At 48.7% G+C, this 18,189-nt stretch overlaps 1 protein-coding gene across 1 annotated transcript; it reads left to right on the top strand.

The window, feature by feature from the left end:
• The first annotated feature begins 449 nt into the window (after window positions 1–449).
• SLC17A9 (solute carrier family 17 (vesicular nucleotide transporter), member 9) lies at window positions 450–17,530 on the top strand. The gene is made up of 13 exons (XM_009998724.1): window positions 450–535; window positions 7,475–7,672; window positions 9,249–9,388; window positions 10,054–10,153; window positions 10,900–11,030; window positions 11,836–11,932; window positions 12,841–12,937; window positions 14,974–15,061; window positions 15,375–15,409; window positions 15,945–16,060; window positions 16,517–16,572; window positions 17,230–17,259; window positions 17,367–17,530. Exons 1-13 carry the CDS (start codon window positions 450–452, stop codon window positions 17,528–17,530), a joined length of 1,338 nt encoding a protein of 445 aa, XP_009997026.1.
• The last annotated feature ends 659 nt before the right edge of the window (window positions 17,531–18,189 follow it).

Genomic DNA, 18,189 nt, shown 5'->3' with positions numbered 1-18,189 from the left:
ATTGAGATAAAGTCAGGAAGAGTAGCTGGGCAGCAGCAGTTCGGCAGCACCGGCTGCTCTTCAAACCAAGTCATGAAAAGACTTAAAAATCCTATCAAGCCTAAACAGATCACTTTTGATAGCCAGGGCAGACACAAACGGAGGGTCCTCCTGTGTCTGGAGCAGGAGCTCCAAGGTGGGACACCCGGGGCAGCCTCTGCCCCCAGGAGCTCACCCAGCACCTCCACCCCAGGCTCTGCTTCTCCCACCCGAGGCGGGGTGAGATGGAGGTTTACCAGTGTCACGGTGCAGCTGGAAGTGGTGGTCAGAGGCTTCTCCAAACGGGGAGTCCCTGGACTTCACCGTGTTGCTCCTGTGGGTTTGAAATTTGCTGCCAGGAAAGGGAACCGAAGCCTGGCTGGTGTCACCCTGGGGACAGCCCAGCTCTGCAGGGCAGTGGAGGGGCAGCCATGGGGACAGGTGACATTGGTGCCACTGCACAAGAGCGTGCAGCCAACGGGAAGAACTGGCCTGTCCAGCAGCAATTAGCCACTGGGTAGGTTGAGGTTAATCACCAATGGTTTCCTGCAGTGGCAGCAGACTGATAGCTGGCTTTAAAGTGTGGTCCTAAGGGAGACTTTTCCTGCAGGAGACCTGGAAGCCTAAACAAACCCACACTCAGCTCAAGAGTAAGGGGGTAGGTGTCAAAAGCAGACCTTTACATTTGAAGTTTCTTTCCCCCAACAGCACTTGGGGAAATTTCTCCTCTCTGTCTTTCCCTTTCTAACTTTTCCCTGAATCTTTGTGAAATGGGAGTGGGGGGAGAGGAAGAACCCAGTGCTGAATTTTCATGAAACAAAGTTCCATTTATATTTCCCCCCCCCCCCCTAGAAAAAACTGAACACATTTGGCCAGAATGAACCCTCCGGTTTCCCAGATCTCTTTGAAAAATTGAAACCATCAAAACCACTTTCCAAAACAAAAGCCACTGTTGATGCAGACAGCAAGTTGGTCAAGACAGACATTTTGAGGCAATTCTGACCATCTTAAGTGCTGCCAGTAATCAAAAGAATCCAGTTAGTGGGAAGGAGCAGCAGGAAGCCATAACCTGCCATCAGATCTTTATCTTTATTGCTGTAATTCACAGAAGCTGAGATCATGTCCGTGATGTTTGGTGTAGATGTGGTTGCAGCCCTTGTTTGAGGAGGCTTTATGGTCTGAAGTGAACAGGACAGGTGGAGGGTGGGAAGGGGAAGGGGGGAGTGAGCTGCCTGATTGTACAAGCAGGTTGGACAAGTTGTATACAATGCCTCAGTGGATGGTTTAAAGTCAATTTGGTGGCCAGTTTTTGAACAGGACATGCAAATAAATAGTTCCTACAATTTCCAAGGAAGGAGTACTTGCCATGGGGGCAAAGTTTCATCAAGTGAGGGAAGTGACATGGATTCTCCTTTCATGCTCCAACAAAAGACATGCCAGGCAGCCTTCCAAGATCTGTCTTCATGTCAGTACAGGGAGAGATAAACTATTATCTTGGCAGGTTTATTTTTCCATCTTTGTTCGTGCTGCTTCTTCTTTTGTTCTTCCCTTTTTCAGTTATCTTCTCCTTCCTCTTCCACTGTTCTTTCCCTCTATTTTATCCTCCCTCTCCAGCTGCCTTTCCCAAACTTTTCTGTAGATTTCCAGTGGCTCCATTATCACACATCTCCTCTTCCAGAAACAACACTTGGGGATTTCTGTTTAGTGCTTGAACAAGTCTGTGCATTTATGTAGCACGGTTGGACATTTAGATAGAACTTTTTAATGGAGAACTTCAAATGCCAAAGCAGGTTTCCTCAGACAGTAGATGTGTTTTAGCATCTCTGGTTTCACTCGGGGAAGACTGAAGTGCTGGGAAATCTATTGCTGAAGGTTGCACACAAAACCACAGCCAGATCCAGCAATAAACACAGGAATGACATTTTGGATGGTGCCTCCAGGAAATAAATGCAACATGAAGAAGTCAGCGTGTCCTGGGAAGCAACTGACTCCTGAAACCACTCTGCATCTCCCAGCCTCTGGCTGCACCTGAAGACAAGGGAATATTATAGCAGTTTCTTTAAGCTGCAGAGATAAAAGCAGTTGTATCACTGGGCACAAGCTGGTCTCAGCCTCCTGACCACGCTCTTTGCCCAGAGCCAACGGTCACACTGTTTTTCTGAGTTCTGTGCCCTGATCTTTTGTCAACACAATGTTGCAGCTTTACTGGCTTGTTTGTTGCTTTTTGGGTTTTTTTTTTTGTTGTTGTTGTTGTACGAGTTCCTCACGCTGGTTTGAATCATGCCCTTGCTCAGAACTTTTTCCACGTGGAAAATTAAAGCAAGATAAGAGTTTCCTTCCTGGCTGACCCACGTCTGCTCTGAGATCAGCTTGCAGAGCATGCCTGAGCTTCATTATTACGTTTTCCCACCACCTCCAGCTGGACTTAACAACTATTTCCAGCTCATGCAAGCTGCTGAAATCTAATTTCATCTTTGCTTTTGCCAAAAGCAAGGAATGAAGAGAGGGAATAAACCCAGAGCCACGCTTGCTGAACACCACTTTGTTACCATCTGTGGCTTTTTAAGGAGTTTGTGCACAGGAGGTGGGCAGGAAACCAGCAGCTTTCCCAGGAAAAAAAAGCCCTGTGTCCTCTGTGCTGCTCTCCTTGGCTGTTAGCTGGTGGATTGGAAAAAAAACAACCCTTCTCTAAACCCCAAAGCCAGTTTTGACAGTGACAAATCATTAGCTTGGAGCCAGGCTGCAGCACAACAAAATCAACACGAGGATGGGGCAAAAATGCAAACTTCTCTCTTGTCAAGCACGTTAGATGTTCAAGGGAAGGAGAAATTGTTATTGAGAAAAACAAAGAGAGAGAAGTGAGAGGACTGTCAAACCAGGTTAAAAATAACCACCTGGGTATTATCTCCTCACACAGGAGTGTCTGCACAGCTGCTGTGTTGATGCCATGTCAGTCAGGCCATGGTTGTGTTGGAGATTATTGTAAATTAAAGCCATAGGCAGGTAAGCTGGAAAGAGGATTTCAAAGGGAAGTGCTGCCATGGGGCTGGGAATGGTGACAAGGAGGGAAATGTCCCCAGGCTGTGGTGTGGCAGGTGACTAGGCACAAGGGGGACCACGGGCAATACTGGAGATGTTCCCCTGGGAGGTGGCCCTTGGTTTGGAGCTGCTGGCCCTTCAGCATGTCTGGGAGCTTGGTGGCTCATCCCCATCCTGCTCTGGGGTTCTCACAGGGATGGGGGAGTGTCTGCTGCTGGTGGCTGGGATGAGTGAGCAAGCTGGGGACACTGGAGGTCCACCTGTGCATCTTGCACAGAGCTGTTTTTAGTCTCTTTAGAGCAAAGAAGTGAGGTAAGTTGTGTCCCCCCACCAATACCTGCACCAACCTCGGCTGTGGCACAGCCCCGATGCTGAGCAGGAGCTGCAGCTCCCAGTTCTCCTCCCACTTCCAATCCCAGTTATGGAAAACACCCACAAACCCTGCAGACAGCTTCTGGCCAGGAGCTGTTGCAGGGAAAGACTGTTCATAGTCTTGCTGTCAAACACGGCTCTCTTAGCACCCAAAAATACCTGATGGTCCAGACTTGTGCCTCAAAGGGGCCACTACTGTCATCTACCTGATAGCCTGACCTCCTGCATGTCCACAGGAACAGTGACCTGCAGTGTCTGCAGACAGACAGACCTGCAGACTGGGGGGAAGGAGGGGGGCAAGTCAAAAGACATAAAGTTGGATAAATATTTGCTCTGTGGCATCTACTGGAGAAATTCCTCCAGCAGGAAAACACACTGCAAATAAAGATACCCTGTGCTGCTGGCTCTCCTGCCACCACAGGAGAGCTTGGTTGGGCTTTGCCCCTTTGGGGCTCTCAGACATCCTTGACAATTAATCTGAGCCACTGTGCCCTAGGTGGGGGACCTGGCTGGTTGGTAGGAGCCAGGTCCCAGGGGAATCACAGGATGCTTTGGAGCAAAGCTGTGATCAACCAGTACCAGAGGCTGGGTTTGGAGGAGGGGGACCAAGGAACAAGTGACACCAGGCAGGGCTGCTCAAATATAGGGCTGCTGCCATAGCCAGGAAGAGTCATTAGGGCTTGAGCTAATTATAATCTGGGTTGTGGCTGGAGGTTTGTGAAATAGGAAGCATTTTCTACTGCATGGCTGCTTCACTGAGTAGAGAGGGTCTCGGTGGCACACAGACAGGATGCACCTGCAGGGCCTGTTTCTGGTAAGCAGGGAGAGATTGCAGGTCAGGAGAGCACAGGCTGGGCCCTCAGTAGCCTTCCTGAGCTTTAGGTGTGCTTTACTCTGGCTCATTTTGGTTATCTCCAGCACAGATTATCTCTACCTCCCTCATCAGGGAAGCCATCAGAATTAACTTGTTAATGCTGGTAAAGCTCTGCTTCTCTGATGGCTGCTCTTGCCACCAGAAGCTATTGTTTAATTTGTCCTTATTCCTTAGCTTCTGAAGGAGAGGTTTCATTTTCCCCCTTTGTGCTGGTCAAGGTTTCTTCTGTAACCTTTGCTGTTGTTGTTGTGCACTGAGCAGAGCATTGACTCATCGGCAGCCTCTGTGATAACTATAATTAGGAGCAAATGCATTTACAAAGCTCTTTCCTCTGATGCAAGCACATCATTGTCCTTGTAGAGAAATAATTCTTACCGTGCTTTCAGGTGGGTGTGGGCAGCTAGTGATTACATTTGACACTCATATTATATGAGTGGATTTTCCTAGCTGGATATGCTACCTATGAGCAAGTGGCAGTGTGAAGCTGTCTTTATACTCCCCACTTGTTTTGAGTACAAGTCTCTACAAGTGCATCTAAACATACAAGAGAAGAATATAAATGTACAGAATGGAGTAGTGATCAACGAGAGCATTGAAACAGTGTCACATACCCAGAGACTCATTTAGTGCTTCAGAAAAAGAATAAAAGTCAACAGAAAATAATTCACTGGAGTTTTCTCAAAACATCAGCTGGGAACAAGGCTTGTTGGGAGGACATCTGTGCCTGACAATCCCTTCCCACCACTGGCACTGAGCTCTGCACTCAGAGGTGTGTCTCTTTTCCTCCTGGCAAACACCTGCTGGAGGGAACAGACCTTGGCAATACTGTAAGAAGAGAAGTAAAGACTAGTTGAGCTGCATGGGTCTTTTCCTCTCCATCTTACACCTCGCACAGCTGCAGAGGGGTTAAGGCTAAGGAAGAACCATGGATCTCCCATCCCATTAAAATGCTGCTGTGCTCATCAGAGGAGTTTCTGGGAGAGGAGGCAGAGCTCAGCCCTGCCCCAGGCAGTGAGGAGGGCACTGAAAGGTCTTGCTTTGCTTGAGGGGGAAAAACACAATTTAGACAACTGTCTCAGTGGCTAAATGGTAGGAAATACCTACATATATCCCAGGCTGCTGCATTTTCCTTGGTCACCTCAATTGTTGATGGTTCGGGTGCTGAAATGCATCAGTGTAGTGTTGCTGTAGATAACAGCAGAGAGAGTGGCCTGGACTGGCAACAGCCCATTTCTGTGGGTGCAGGAGGTCTGGCTGGTTGGGCAGGCACAGGTCAGTCACTTGCACCTGCAGGCACCTGGTCCTGGACCACCTTGAGATACCCCTCTGAGGGCTCTCTGTGAGGTTTTCCATCTCTGGTTACCCCCACCTGCCTTCTGCCTCTGCTGGGGGGTTTATACCCAAAACCTGCCCGTGTGGTCCCACTGAGGTTGGTCTGACCTGGACACACAGTGTCCTGGAGCCTCTGGCTTTGCTGTGCTTTGCTGAGCCGGAGTCCCGGGAAGTGCTGCTGCCAGAGCTGGCTGGGGCAGGTGAGGAGTCAACAGGTCACCTTTGGGTTTGCAGCAAATGAAGATGTGGTCATTGTGTGTCTTCCTCTTGGCTTAAGACCAGGAGGGACTTGGAGAGTGTTTATCAGCCAGCTGAAACGGTTGAGGCAGGTCAGCTCCTGGTCACTCACTTTATACCTGAGGTTTTCTAGTTCCTGTGTTACTTTGTACACTTGTCTGTGTGCTCAGTACTGACGGTTCCAGCCTTCAAAGCACCGGCTGGAGCACTCCCAGTTCCTTCTGCCAGAGGTTAACACTGAGCTGCTTATCTGCCTCGTGGGGAAATGGCAATAAATCCACCCTTAGGGGCAGAGCTGCCCGGTGTGTTTTACTTCTCATTGTTCTTTTGCCTCCCTCCGTGATGGGCCATTTGACACAGTTATAAATGGTGCTGTGCTGTGTACAATTAACCTCCATTTATCATAATTCCAGTGCAGAGAAGTAAATGCTTCATTTCAAGGCAGAAAGTGACCCAGATTGTTTCCCACGCAGAAGGGGGGTATGTTTAGTAGGGTGGAAAGCACAGAGGTTAGTGCCCTGGTACAGTGAATTCCAGTCATCTCTGGGGCACAGAGATGTTTGCTCTGCTTTTTTTCTCTGTCCTCTGGGCATAAAAAGAACCAAATACAAAGAATGCAAATATTGGGTGTTCTCACTAAGCTTTTAACTCCCCAATTCGCTGGTAAAAGGGGACTCAGACTGGTGTTAGTGGGCTGTGGGAATGCAGAGGAATTCCCCTTCTCTTGGGCCTGAGGTTTGTAGCCAGATGTGGGTCTCAGCTCCACAGGCCCAGTGCTGGCTTGGAGCAGGGGAAAATTGTCTTCTCAATTGTTTCCAGCCTGCATCTTCTGCAGGAGCACTTTTCTTGGGGCTGAGTATTCATGCACCAAAACTGAACATTGTCTGATAATTAATTATTATTGATATATGTTAATATATTATCACTATGTACGTACATACATAATAAATTGCTAATATTATTAATATAATCTTAAACATTTTGTCAGGCCAGGCTGGACTGTCTTGCTTCTCTCTCTGGCTGTTCAGCCCCATCATGTCTTGTCTGGCACTAAATATTTCCTCCATCTCCTTCCTATTTTGAAGGGATAACGTCCCCTCCACCTCCCTTGGGGAATGGGTAGGAATGCAAAGAACAATTGTTTGCTACCAATACTGTGTGTCTCATGCAAATGATTCCAACCTCATGCACTGACCTTTCCTTTGTTATCCTTATCTTTTAAAGAACAGTTTCTGAAGCTTTTGTTTGGGGAAAAAGGCAAACAAACCAGGTTTCCCCCCCACCCCCTTTTCACCTGATCTACAGTTGTGTCCGAGCAGCCTGTTCTACCTACAGTCTAGGGACAGACACTATTGTTTTGCTCTGGGGTCAAATAATGTTTGGGAGGAAAGTCAGCAACACTCATGAATGTCAGCAGGTAAGATACACTCTGTGTCAGAAACACAGTGCCCTGGGGAAATTGCACTGACCTTTATTTAATCAAGACAGACTTGTTATGGCTTGCCAGCAAACTGCTGTGACCCGTGAGTCCTCTGTGTGCATGGATCTACCACCCAGACCATTCCACCTGCCCTTTCCCCATCTTCCTCTCCATCCTTGCAGGCCTGAGACCCGTGTCTGGACGGTGCTGCTGCTGCTGGGGACCTGCCTGCTGTACTGTGCCCGTGTCACCGTGCCCGTCTGCGCCGTCGCCCTCAGCACCCACTTCGACTGGGACAAGAAGCAGTCTGGGATAGTGCTCAGCAGCTTCTTCTGGGGCTATTGCTTGACCCAGATCATCGGAGGACACATCAGTGATCAGTACTGGAAATTATTCTCATCCTTTTCCTCTGCTTGGCCTTTTTCAATGACACTCAACTTGGTTTTGACCCCTCCGTTCCAGTGCTGACAGAAATTGTCACCCTGGGACACTGCTGGGGTGGGAGGGTGAAGTGTGGCCATGGGGAGAAGCTGCAGCCCTGCAGGTGGCTCTGAAAGCAGTTGTGGTCTTCCCATCAGCCTCACTCAGGGTCTGTAGCTCTGATTTAGAAAGGACACGTGTAGTTTTGACTGTGCCTGTAGTTTCAGCTGTACCTGTAGGGCAGCCAGCCCTGGAGGGCTCTGCAGGGGCAGAATCCCCAGCAAACACAGGGAGTGCCCACACAATCCCTGCTGCCTCACCAGCTCCTGCACAGCAGCTGCCAGCAGAGCTCTACAGGCATCTTAATGGACACTTGGACCAACACAGGGTTAGTTTTTTTTCACCTGGAGACAGTGAAGAGCACTTTTATACCAGCGGGATTTTTTTTCTGGTGAAGTTTTTTAGCACTGGTTCAGTCATTGGAATGAAAAAAGCAAACCCACAAGCTCACACGTTAAGCTGATGAAAGAAATAGTGGGTGTAAAGCAGACTTTATCTGAGAAAAGTGAGAAATGTTTATACTCTTTGCATAGTTCACAGCTACTGCTCACCAGGGATGCTATTTGTCCACTAACAAACAGTTTCATCCCAGAGGTGCTGACCAGCCATTTGCAGGGTTTAGGGCTGCAACCACTAACCAGGAGAAGGAAATATTTCCTTTTATTGAGGAGCACAGCTTTTTTTCTGTTTTATCTCCATTGACTGTCTTCATTTTCAGTTCAGCACCTCCAGTTTTTCCACCCTACACTCTCATGCAACTGTTTCACAGTCAGGCCCCCATCACAGTTTCCGTCAGGTTTGGAAAAACCAAGAGTCTCCATTTGATCATAGCAATTAAAAACCAACTTCCCCAGTTAGCTGTAAGGAAAGAACTAAGTAATTACCTGCTCAGGTTCCTTTCCCCAGCCACCCTGTTCTTAGTGAGGAGGGCTTTATTATGAAATCTTTTGTGAGGAACACATGCCTGGAAGGATTACATTATCCATGCAGTGAACTATGCTATTTAATTATGTTTCTTAATAGTTTGCAAGCAAATGCCTGCAAGAAAACCCACCTGTTAACAGGCAGAGCTGATGTAAAAGAGCAGATGGAGGAGAAAACCCTGTCACTGGTTAAGAAAAGCAGAACAGTGACAGCAGCTGGGCTTCCTTTCTGTCAGGAACTGGTGTGCATCTGCCTCTGGTGTTGGTGTGTGTTGGAGGGACAGGAAAGGCAGTCCTGGTGGCCAGTGTCCTGGTGGGAGCAATGCTGGTGGCCAGTAGTTTGCTATCTGCTCCAGGGTAGCTGGAGGTGGGAAGGGGGGAGGTTGGAGCTGCTCCCCAGAGGGCTGAAGACAAATGTGGTAGAAGAACAGGTTTGACTGAAAAGTTGCTCTTGAAAACAGGCTGAACTGGGAAGACCACTTGAGTCTTGCCTGGGAGGCTTTTGCCCTTTTGCTCTCCCCTTGTTTTTGATGATGTGTGTTCTGTCTTCCAGAATAGGAGGTGAGAAGGTCCTGCTCCTCTCAGCATCAGCCTGGGGGTTCCTCACGGTCCTCACCCCGCTGCTCACCCACATCACTTCTGCCCATCTGGTTTTTATGGCCTCCTCCAGGTTCCTCATGGGGCTGCTACAAGGTGAGACCCTTGTCCTGAGTACCCATCTGTGTGTCTGACTTCCTTGCATGGGGAGCCAGGAGATCCCACATGCCATAAATTTGGCTGCAAGTCATGTGGTTTGCAGGGCATGAACCTTCTGTGTGTTCATGCAATCCTCTGCCTCCACACTGCCTCCACAACCAGAACTTCCACAGGAAAAAGAAGTGACATTTCTAGAGAAAGTCACTGACAAATCACTCCCCTGTAGAAATCTCTCTGCCAGAGAAGGGGCTGCAGGCTTCTGAAATCATTGCTGTTCCTGTTTGATCTTCTGCATTATAAAACTCCTTCAAAGCACTTGGGGAAATTTGGTCCTTTCCAAAAGTCGTTGGATAATTTGGGATGATTTCCCTTCCCTCCTGCCAAGCTGCAGCACTGGGGGACCCTTGGAACAGGTGCTTTGGCACTGATGGATTGACTGTAGCAGCAGTGGTGATGAAACAGGATTACAGAGAAAGAACAAACAAACCTCTGGTGGTGAGAGATTAATTTATTTTTATTTTATATCCTGTTTTGAATTCACTAAAGGTGGTGTTGCTTTGTCTCAGTGCTTCCTTCCTGCTGGATCTTTAAAATTTGCCTTTGATTTGCTCACAAAGACACAGGAGCCTGACTGCTCCCTGCCTTGCTCCTGTTTTTTGCAGGGGTGTATTTCCCATCCCTGGCCAGCCTGCTGTCCCAGAAGGTCCGGGAGAGCGAGCGAGCCTTCACCTACAGCACAGTGGGCACTGGATCCCAGTTTGGGTAAGTTCAAATGGCTTTGACTGGTGAGTGACAGTCTCTGGACACCGTATATGACAAAGTGCCACTAAATAGTTGGAGGCAAAACTCACAGGCCAAAGTACATGTGGATTCCTGTGTCCTTGAGGATACCAGCTGCAGCTGAGGAAGCCTCAGGCAGTTCCTGTCATGTGTGTCAAGGATTTATGTTTGGTTTTATTTTTTACAAACCAGACTTTAGGGTGTTTGCAACATTTAATTGCTATGGGAAGCAGCCTGATCCAGTAGGAAGAGCAAGATTCAGCCTGAGACTGGTTGCCTGTCCTCTTTGATAGATGGGGATAATATAACTTCCCCATCTCTGCTAATCTCCATAAGAATTTCCTTCCTAAATGAAAGGCTTGCTTAAAAGCCAAGCAGAAATATTAATGCATTTAATCACTTAGTTTCCCAGTGTACTTATTTCTTTTGCTGATTTATACCTTCTCTGAGATACTTTCCTCAACCTCAGTTTCCTTCCCTGAGGAGCAGGTTTCAGGGCAGGGCTGTGAGGTCCCTCAGTGGTTCCTCCTGGAGGTGCTGAGATGCCACACGGGGAACACGGCAGGTTGCAGAGCCAGGGGTGGCCAGGTGGGCAACATCTGCACCCTCAGAAACACTTTTTAAGTGCACTTAGTGATTCGCAGCCCCCACCCCAGGGAGCATCTCCTGTGGCTGTGAGCAGCCCACTCGTGGGGCCAGCCCTGGCAATCCCTGTGCTTTCCTTGCAGGACACTGGTGGTCGGCGGGGCAGGGTCCCTCCTCCTGGACTGGTACGGCTGGGAGAGTGTCTTCTACTTCTCTGGTTTGCTCACTTTGCTCTGGGTTTACTGCACCTGCAAGTATCTCCTGGGAGAGAGAGGTCAGTCCAGACACCTGCATCCCTCGGGCTGCCCCCATGGCTGCTGGACACCAGTGGTACCTCCCAGTTACTTCCTGCAAATCCTCTCTGTTGCCAAGATCGTGCCTGGTTTTACACAAAGATCTTTTGCTCACATCTTCTATAATACCCACTGTGTCTCAGCCAAGATACTAAACCCAGAAACAAGTGTTTTTTCCCCCTGATTTCCTATTTCCAGTCCCACGCTGGATTATAATGCTGTCGAGAGCCTGATCCAGCTCCTCAGCTCTCTTAAGCACCAGTGAAAACACCAAACACAGCATGATCTTCAAAGTGGATTAAGCTAAAGCAGGGCAAGATACTTATTCCAAACTGAGAGCATCTACTCGTAGAGCTTTTAAAAACCACTTAATCCAGAACATCTCTTCCCAAATTACTGTCTGGGAGTAATTTGGCTGATGGGGAAGCCATTCCACCTGGCTGCAGCAGTTCTGGTGTGAGCGTGGTGTGCAGGAGCTGAGCCCTTGGGGGGCCTGGGCTGTGCCTGGTGCTGCACAAAATCCAAACCTGCTCCCTGCCCAAGGGACTTTTGTTCAGTCAGAACAAGAAATGCAACAAATGAGTGAAGGTGGCTGGATGGGGAAGTGTGTGGGTGCAGTGGAAAAAAAATTTCGCTCAATGTAATAAGGTGTTTTAATGAGCATTCAGCCAAAAAACAAGTTAGAAAGAGATTAAAGGTAGTTGTACAGCAGTCTCCTGGGGCTCCCTCCAGCTGCATGGCAAATTACTGATCAGAGCTTTCTTTTTTGTGTTTTCTCCCCTGCAGAACTCATCATCCCCATAGATTATTTAATGAGAAGCCTCTCACTACCCAAGCAGACCAAAGTTCCCTGGAAGCAGCTGTTTAAGAAGGCACCAATATGGTAGGCAGCTGTGGTGGCCTCAAGTGTCAGCAGGGCTGGGGAACAAAAATCCTCCCAAGGGCTTCTTCTCCTCTCTCTGCTTATTCTCTCTGCCTTTTTCCTACTTATTTATATATTTGGGAAACATGACCAGCTTTTCTAATCTCTTCTATATAAATAAAGAACTAAAAAGGTAAACTTGATAAAAAGCAGCTTCTGTTCTGTCTGGAGCAATGTCAGGGTTGAATGTTAGTGGCAAATCTTTCTCCATCACTGGCTGTTCCCTGTGTGGGCTGTGTGCTCCTCCAGAGCTAGATTCTCCATCAGTCTTATTAGAAATGCTGCTTGTGGTGGGCTCCTGAGAAGTGCTGCTCAGGGGCTCTGGGTGGCACAGGCTGTGCTCTCATTGCTGGCAAAAAATACTTTTTCATAGTAATATTTATCTTTTGGATGTTGTGTTTGGTTCTGAAGCTCATCCAAGCCTGTTCCCAGGTCCTGTTTAAAGACGGGAAGAAGGGTGATGGGGCTGCAGGGCAGCAAACCCACTCCTGCCTTGAACAGCAATGGAGCATCTGCTGATAACAAATCCCTAGAACAGGGCAAACAGCACCTCTGGGGGCCGGGCAGCTCTTGCAGGCTGGAAGGGACTGGTGGGAAATGCACTCACACAATCACTGCTGCAATTAACCCCTCCTGAACCCTGGGTCTGATGTCAGGTGCTGTGTCATGAGGGCAGAGAAGGAACGAGCTTGTAAGTGGCAAGCCAAAAGCAGAGGTTATCTAGGAAAAAAATCTCAGGAAGCATTTGTAGTGCTGCAAGGGACTTATTTATAGATCAGGAACTGGACTACTGGGTTGTTCCAGTGCCTGTTTCCTGCCTGGTGTGACCTGTCACTCCTGATTATTTCCTCCCTGCTGTGTATTTTCAGGGCTGTCATCATTGCTCAGCTCTCTACAGCCAGCACGTTTTTCACTCTCCTTTCCTGGCTGCCAACTTTCTTCAAGGAAACTTTCCCCGAGTCAAAGGTAAGTGGGCTCCAAGACCCAGGCACTGCTGGTCTCCCTGCGAGCCAGGGGGTGTTGCGTGCTGGCCCAAAGGGCTTGGTTAGGGAGGAGGATGAAGGCAAGAGGGACTTGGAGAGGGCAGGTGGGGAGGCAGGAGAGGGTGGGAGGCTTCCCTGTGGGTTTAGCAGCTGTTTATACCTCACACATGCATTTGGAGAGGGAAACCAGCATCTTACTTCCAGGTAGACAGAAGCTGGTTTCTAGTCTTTAGGGCTGCTGAAGTGAGGCAGAGCTGGGGCAGCTCCCAGGAAGGGAAGAGAGGGTTATATTTGGTTTTCAGGCTGCTTTTGTTCTGAGGGAGGGTTTTCAAATGGCACAGAGCTCCTGACATTGTGCGGTTGCAAATGACCATCCACCCATTCACTGCTGGGTTTCTAACTGTATTCCCATGGTAGAGCTCAGTCCTGCCTGCAAAAATAATCACCACGAATAACGTGCACTTCAAAAACACTAGAAAACTTCTCTCTCCTCAGCACAAATGATGTTTGTTTTTCAGAAACCTTGGCAATACTCATCTGGGCTGAGCACTGGTATTTTGATTTTCTTGTTCTCAGAAACTCAGGCAATCTTTTCCACAATGGTTCTGATCTATAATTTCCAGAGCAGCTTACAAAGCCTTTTCATGTCACACGTGTAAGGTGCTTTATGGTCTACTTGATATTTATATTAAAATCATGTATTAAACCAGCAAACATATTGTTGTGACAAGATCTGTTCACCTCGAGTAATGTGCTTGTGCAGCAGTAATTTACCATCTGTTAAGTATTATATCATGGTGCCCTTATGTAAGATGCTCTATATAGTGTTCCTGCATCTGATAATCGCTTCATACATTTCACTAAAATGGGGTTTGAGGACACTTGATTTTAGAGGATGGAGATAATCCTGAGTGTGGGAAACCTATGGCACCTGCTGGTCACAGTCCCTTTCTGCGGGTGAGCTGCCTTCACTGCTGCCTTCACCACCTCATGCACCTGCCAGGGTGGAGGTGCTGGAGGGTTTTGCACCTCAGGATGATGGGCCACAGGGATGAGACAAGGGTGGTTTGGTGTGTTGGGACTGATCTGCTGAACAACCCCTGTTGGTGTTGACAGACACTGAAGGTACCACCCCACAAGCCCCATGTATGGGGTAACGTTTTCAAAAGTGACCAAGATCCAGGGTTTCAAAGGCACTGAAAGTTGCAGTTGTAGCTTTGTACGATTTTTTTGGAGCAGCTGAAACAGGATTATTGAAATGCAAGGTTCCTCAGCCCTCCTGCACACCCAGCCATCCTGCTGTGGTGAGGAAGGGAGGGATGACTCCACGGGGCAAAAGAGGAGATGCAGGGGACCATGGGTGGACGTGTAGGTCCAACCAGCTGAAATAAAGCCCAGCCCAACCTGCACTGATTTTCCTCCTGGGATCTGGCCACTAAAATGCCTCTGAGCAGCTGTAATCCCGATGACTGGTAATCATCTGTGATTACAACTCTAGCAAGCTTGCTCAAGTGAAAATAGACCAAAGTATGTTGCTGCCTTAATCCTGGTGTTAGGAAATCCAGCTATGTTCCCTCAGCTTCCCAGTAATGCTGCTAATGAGGTTGAAGCTGATGTTGGAAATGTTGCTGACAGCTTTTCTAATGACCCACAAGGCAGAGTAAAATCTACAGCTTGCTTTCCAGGGCTCCGTGGCTCTCTGCCACATCACCTTGCTGAACAGTAAACTTTGCCACATTTAATCCCTCCTTCCCAGAGCAGACAGAGATTTCTGCCTCTCCCCTAGATGCAGGGTCAGAAGGAAAGACAACAAACCAATGAACATCTCAGCCCCATCATGCTCCTGCCACTGCACAGACCTTGAAGTGAGGGATTGCTGTGCAAAGGAGATAGAGATCCTGCAAGAAGAATCACTTAATTTTTTTCCCTTTCTACAGATATCACAGACTATCAGATAAAATATTTGGAGACAAACCCGGCTCTGACAGCAAAACTCTCATGATTTTTTCTCCCTTTCAGGGTTGGGTGTTTAATGTAGTCCCCTGGCTGGTTGCAATTCCAACAAGCCTGTTCAGTGGATTTCTGTCTGATCACTTAATCAACCAGGGTAAGAGGTCTTTTGGCTTTTCCCCAGCTCTTGTGTTATGTGATGTGGTAAGAGGGTCTGGTGGCAGAAGGTGGGTTTGTTGTAGGGAGAAGTCCCAGCAAATAGACAATGTGAGGCTCTGATTTGAAATCGGCATAAATACTTTAAAGTCCAAATCCCATCCATGTGTTTTGGGCTCCCTTTGATCTCAGTCACAATATGCACCTGGAGATGAAATCTGGCCACCTGAAATCCACTTAACCTGTTGCCTTCTGGCCATCTGAACAAGGGGACCTGATGAGCTGTGCTTAACTACACATCCTTTCTTTTCCAGGGTACAAAACCATCACCATTCGCAAGTTCATGCAGGTAAGAGCTGGAGCACAGGAGTGACACTTGAGCTCCCTGCTAAGCTTTGTTTGCACGGCTGGTGGCTGTGGGTGGGAAGAGGAAAGCTTTCCTAGCTTTGCAAGTAGACTGATGGTCAGTGCATGTGGGAGATGAAATCCAGAGGATAACCCTGATTGAGAAACAGAGCATGGACCCAAGGTCACACTGAGCACAGAGACTTGTGAGTGCTCTGAAGAGGTTTTCCTTCACAGGCAAAGGCCAACCATAGGTTGTCACTCCAGATGACCTCTTACATACTAGGAAATAGCAACACAAGGATGAGCAGAAGTAGAAATGCTGGGTGAGAGCACAGCATGTCCTCTCTCTGCTCCGCAGCATCGTGTCCCTCTGGACAGACTCTAAAGGCAGGACATGGAGGGAAAAGAAAGGCTGGAGAAGTACCTGGTGTGTACGAGCTCGTGCCACTGTAAAAGGGAACAGTTTGCCTGTGAAGGGAGTTGCTTTCTTCCTTACAGAAAACATGCTGTGGTATTTAATTTTCCTTTTCTTCCAGGTCATTGGCTCCGGTGTCTCCAGCATTTTTGCTTTGTGCCTGGGCCAGACATCCAGTTTTTGTAAAGCAATAGTGTTTGCCTCTGCCTCTGTTGGACTTCAGACCTTTAACCACAGGTGACCATGGTGGAGATGACAGTAGCTGTGACCTGTAGCTGTTACTCCACTCTTGGCATTTTGGGGTGTCAGGGGAGGCTGCCTCCCTCAGGACTGTCAGAGCAGGAACCAGTGCTTGTCTGAGCATGGTGTGATTGGTGGAGCTCAGTGCCTGTGGGGCTGGAGTTGATCCAGCAAAACCTCTGGTGTGGGGAAGGGCTTGACGTGCTGCAGGGCACAGTGCACCAGCAGGAAGCAGGGAGATGAAGCAGGAGGGGAATTACATTTTGGTCCCTCTGACCACTTTGAATCCTTTTCCTCCCCGTACTCTCCTGTGCTGCTTTGCTCTCAGCCTCCTTCCTCCTGCCAGCACCATGTGCTGCCTGGGGCCCCTCCCATTGTTTTGACAAAGTGAACTCAGTGTAAGCAGTTGTGTCCCATTCCAACAGCCATTTTCCCCTCTCTGTTCCTCACCAGTGGGATTTCAGTAAACGTGCAGGATCTGGCCCCCTCATGTGCTGGCTTGCTCTTCGGTAAGGATCTGGGGAGGTTCAGTTGGGCTGGGGGACACAAAGGGGCCCAGAGAAGGGACACAGAGATGACCAAAGGACTGGGAAGTTGTACGAGGAAAAGCCAAGATAACTGGGTTTGTTCAGTCTGGAGAAAAGAAGGCTGAAGGGAGAGCTTATTGTCATGGTCCAGTACTTAAAGGGTGGCTGCCAAGAAGCTGGAGACTCCCTTTGTGCAAGGAGGCACATGGAAAGGACAAGGGGCTATGGGTGCAATTTACTCCTGGGGAGACCCTGATTAGACATTGTCAGCATCATCACTATGAGAACAGTCAGATGTTGGAATAATCTTCCCCAAGGAAATGGTGGATTCCCCAACACTGGGCAATTTTAAGACTCAGCTTGACAAGGTGCTGAGCCATCTCGTCTAAACCGTGTTGCTATCTGGAAAGATTTGACCAGATGATCCCTGAGGTCCCTTCCAACCTGACATTCTGTGATTCTTTCCATGTGCCAAACACTTCCCTGCACCACGGGCTGGGGACAATGACAAGTGGCAGTTGTCCCAGCTGCCAGCAAGGCATTTTGCTGAACACGTGGACCAGGGGTTGGGTGGGAGCCTGGATAAGCCCACTCATGTCTGTGGGTTTTGAATACCCAACTCCTTTCTTTTCTTTACAGGTGTTGGGAACACAGGTGGAGCCCTCCTAGGTAAGATACCTTCTGCAGCTCCTCCTTTCCTGGGAGTCCTCTCCTCACAGGCAGGCAGGATCCAGCCCCAGAGCCTTTGCATTTCTTTCTCTTCCCTCCTGTCCCAGGTGTCATCTGCGTGTACTTGGCTGGCTACCTGATTGAAACAACTGGCTCCTGGATTTCTGTTTTCAACCTAGTGGCTGCTGTGAACAGCATTGGCCTCTGTGCATTCCTCATGTTTGGAGAAGCCCAGAGAGTGGACACAGACTCTGTGTACATGGACCTCTAGGATGAGTCCAGCCAGCAGCTGAAGGACAGGAGAGCGTCACGTCTAAGTGTCATTGTTGCACAAGTGCCAAAGAATAGATATATATTTTTAACAGGTTTAACAGGAAAAAAAATATACTAAGACCAATATATAATAATAGTGGGTCAGGACGAAACCCATGGGAAAAAAGAAATTTAGAGTTCATTTTTTGCTCAGGGTGTAGCTGGTGGCCTGCAGAGCCACCCAGCTCAACATTTCCAGTGAGGATATGACCCGTGAGGCCAGTTTGCCCCAGTCTGCGTCCAGTGGACAGATACCAATGTGCCCAAAGCTGCTGGCTCAGCTGGTCTCCAAAGGCAGCTGTGGTTTGTGGGCAGCCCCTTTGCTGTGCTGGGAGAGGGTCCCTCCGTGCTCGGTGCCCTGTCACCCCTGGAGGGGTGACCAGCCCTTGGGCTGCTGTGGGACACACGTCCTCTGAACTGCCCGAGAGGACCTGTCCAAATGAATGTATCTCTGACCTTCACCCTCTCTCATGTGCCTTCATTTTGCAGTCTGCTTGGCAGGGACAAGCCAGGTGGTCAAGAAGAAGGGGTTGGGAGATGGATTCAAGGCTTCCTTTCAGGGGAGGGCTTCTGGCTGGATGCCTGCTGTGGGTCCAGGGGCAGGAGGTTGCCTCAACG

This window comes from Chaetura pelagica, unplaced genomic scaffold (genome assembly GCF_000747805.2).
Source record: "Chaetura pelagica isolate M959 unplaced genomic scaffold, ChaPel_1.0 scaffold275, whole genome shotgun sequence".
In the NCBI taxonomy this organism is placed as follows: Eukaryota; Metazoa; Chordata; class Aves; order Apodiformes; family Apodidae; genus Chaetura; species Chaetura pelagica.
The sequence above is the reverse complement of the archived record's forward strand: the minus strand, read 5'-3'. Positions and strand labels throughout refer to the sequence as shown.

Excerpts from the sequence above, each read along its gene's own strand:
- SLC17A9 (XM_009998724.1), top strand. The coding sequence starts at position 450 with ATGGGGACAGGTGACATTGGTGCCACTGCACAAGAGCGTGCAGCCAAC. Across the intron at positions 10,154-10,899 it reads GGCACTGGATCCCAGTTTGG|GACACTGGTGGTCGGCGGGG; the intron begins GTAAGTTCAAAT and ends CTTTCCTTGCAG. Across the intron at positions 17,260-17,366 it reads CACAGGTGGAGCCCTCCTAG|GTGTCATCTGCGTGTACTTG; the intron begins GTAAGATACCTT and ends CTCCTGTCCCAG.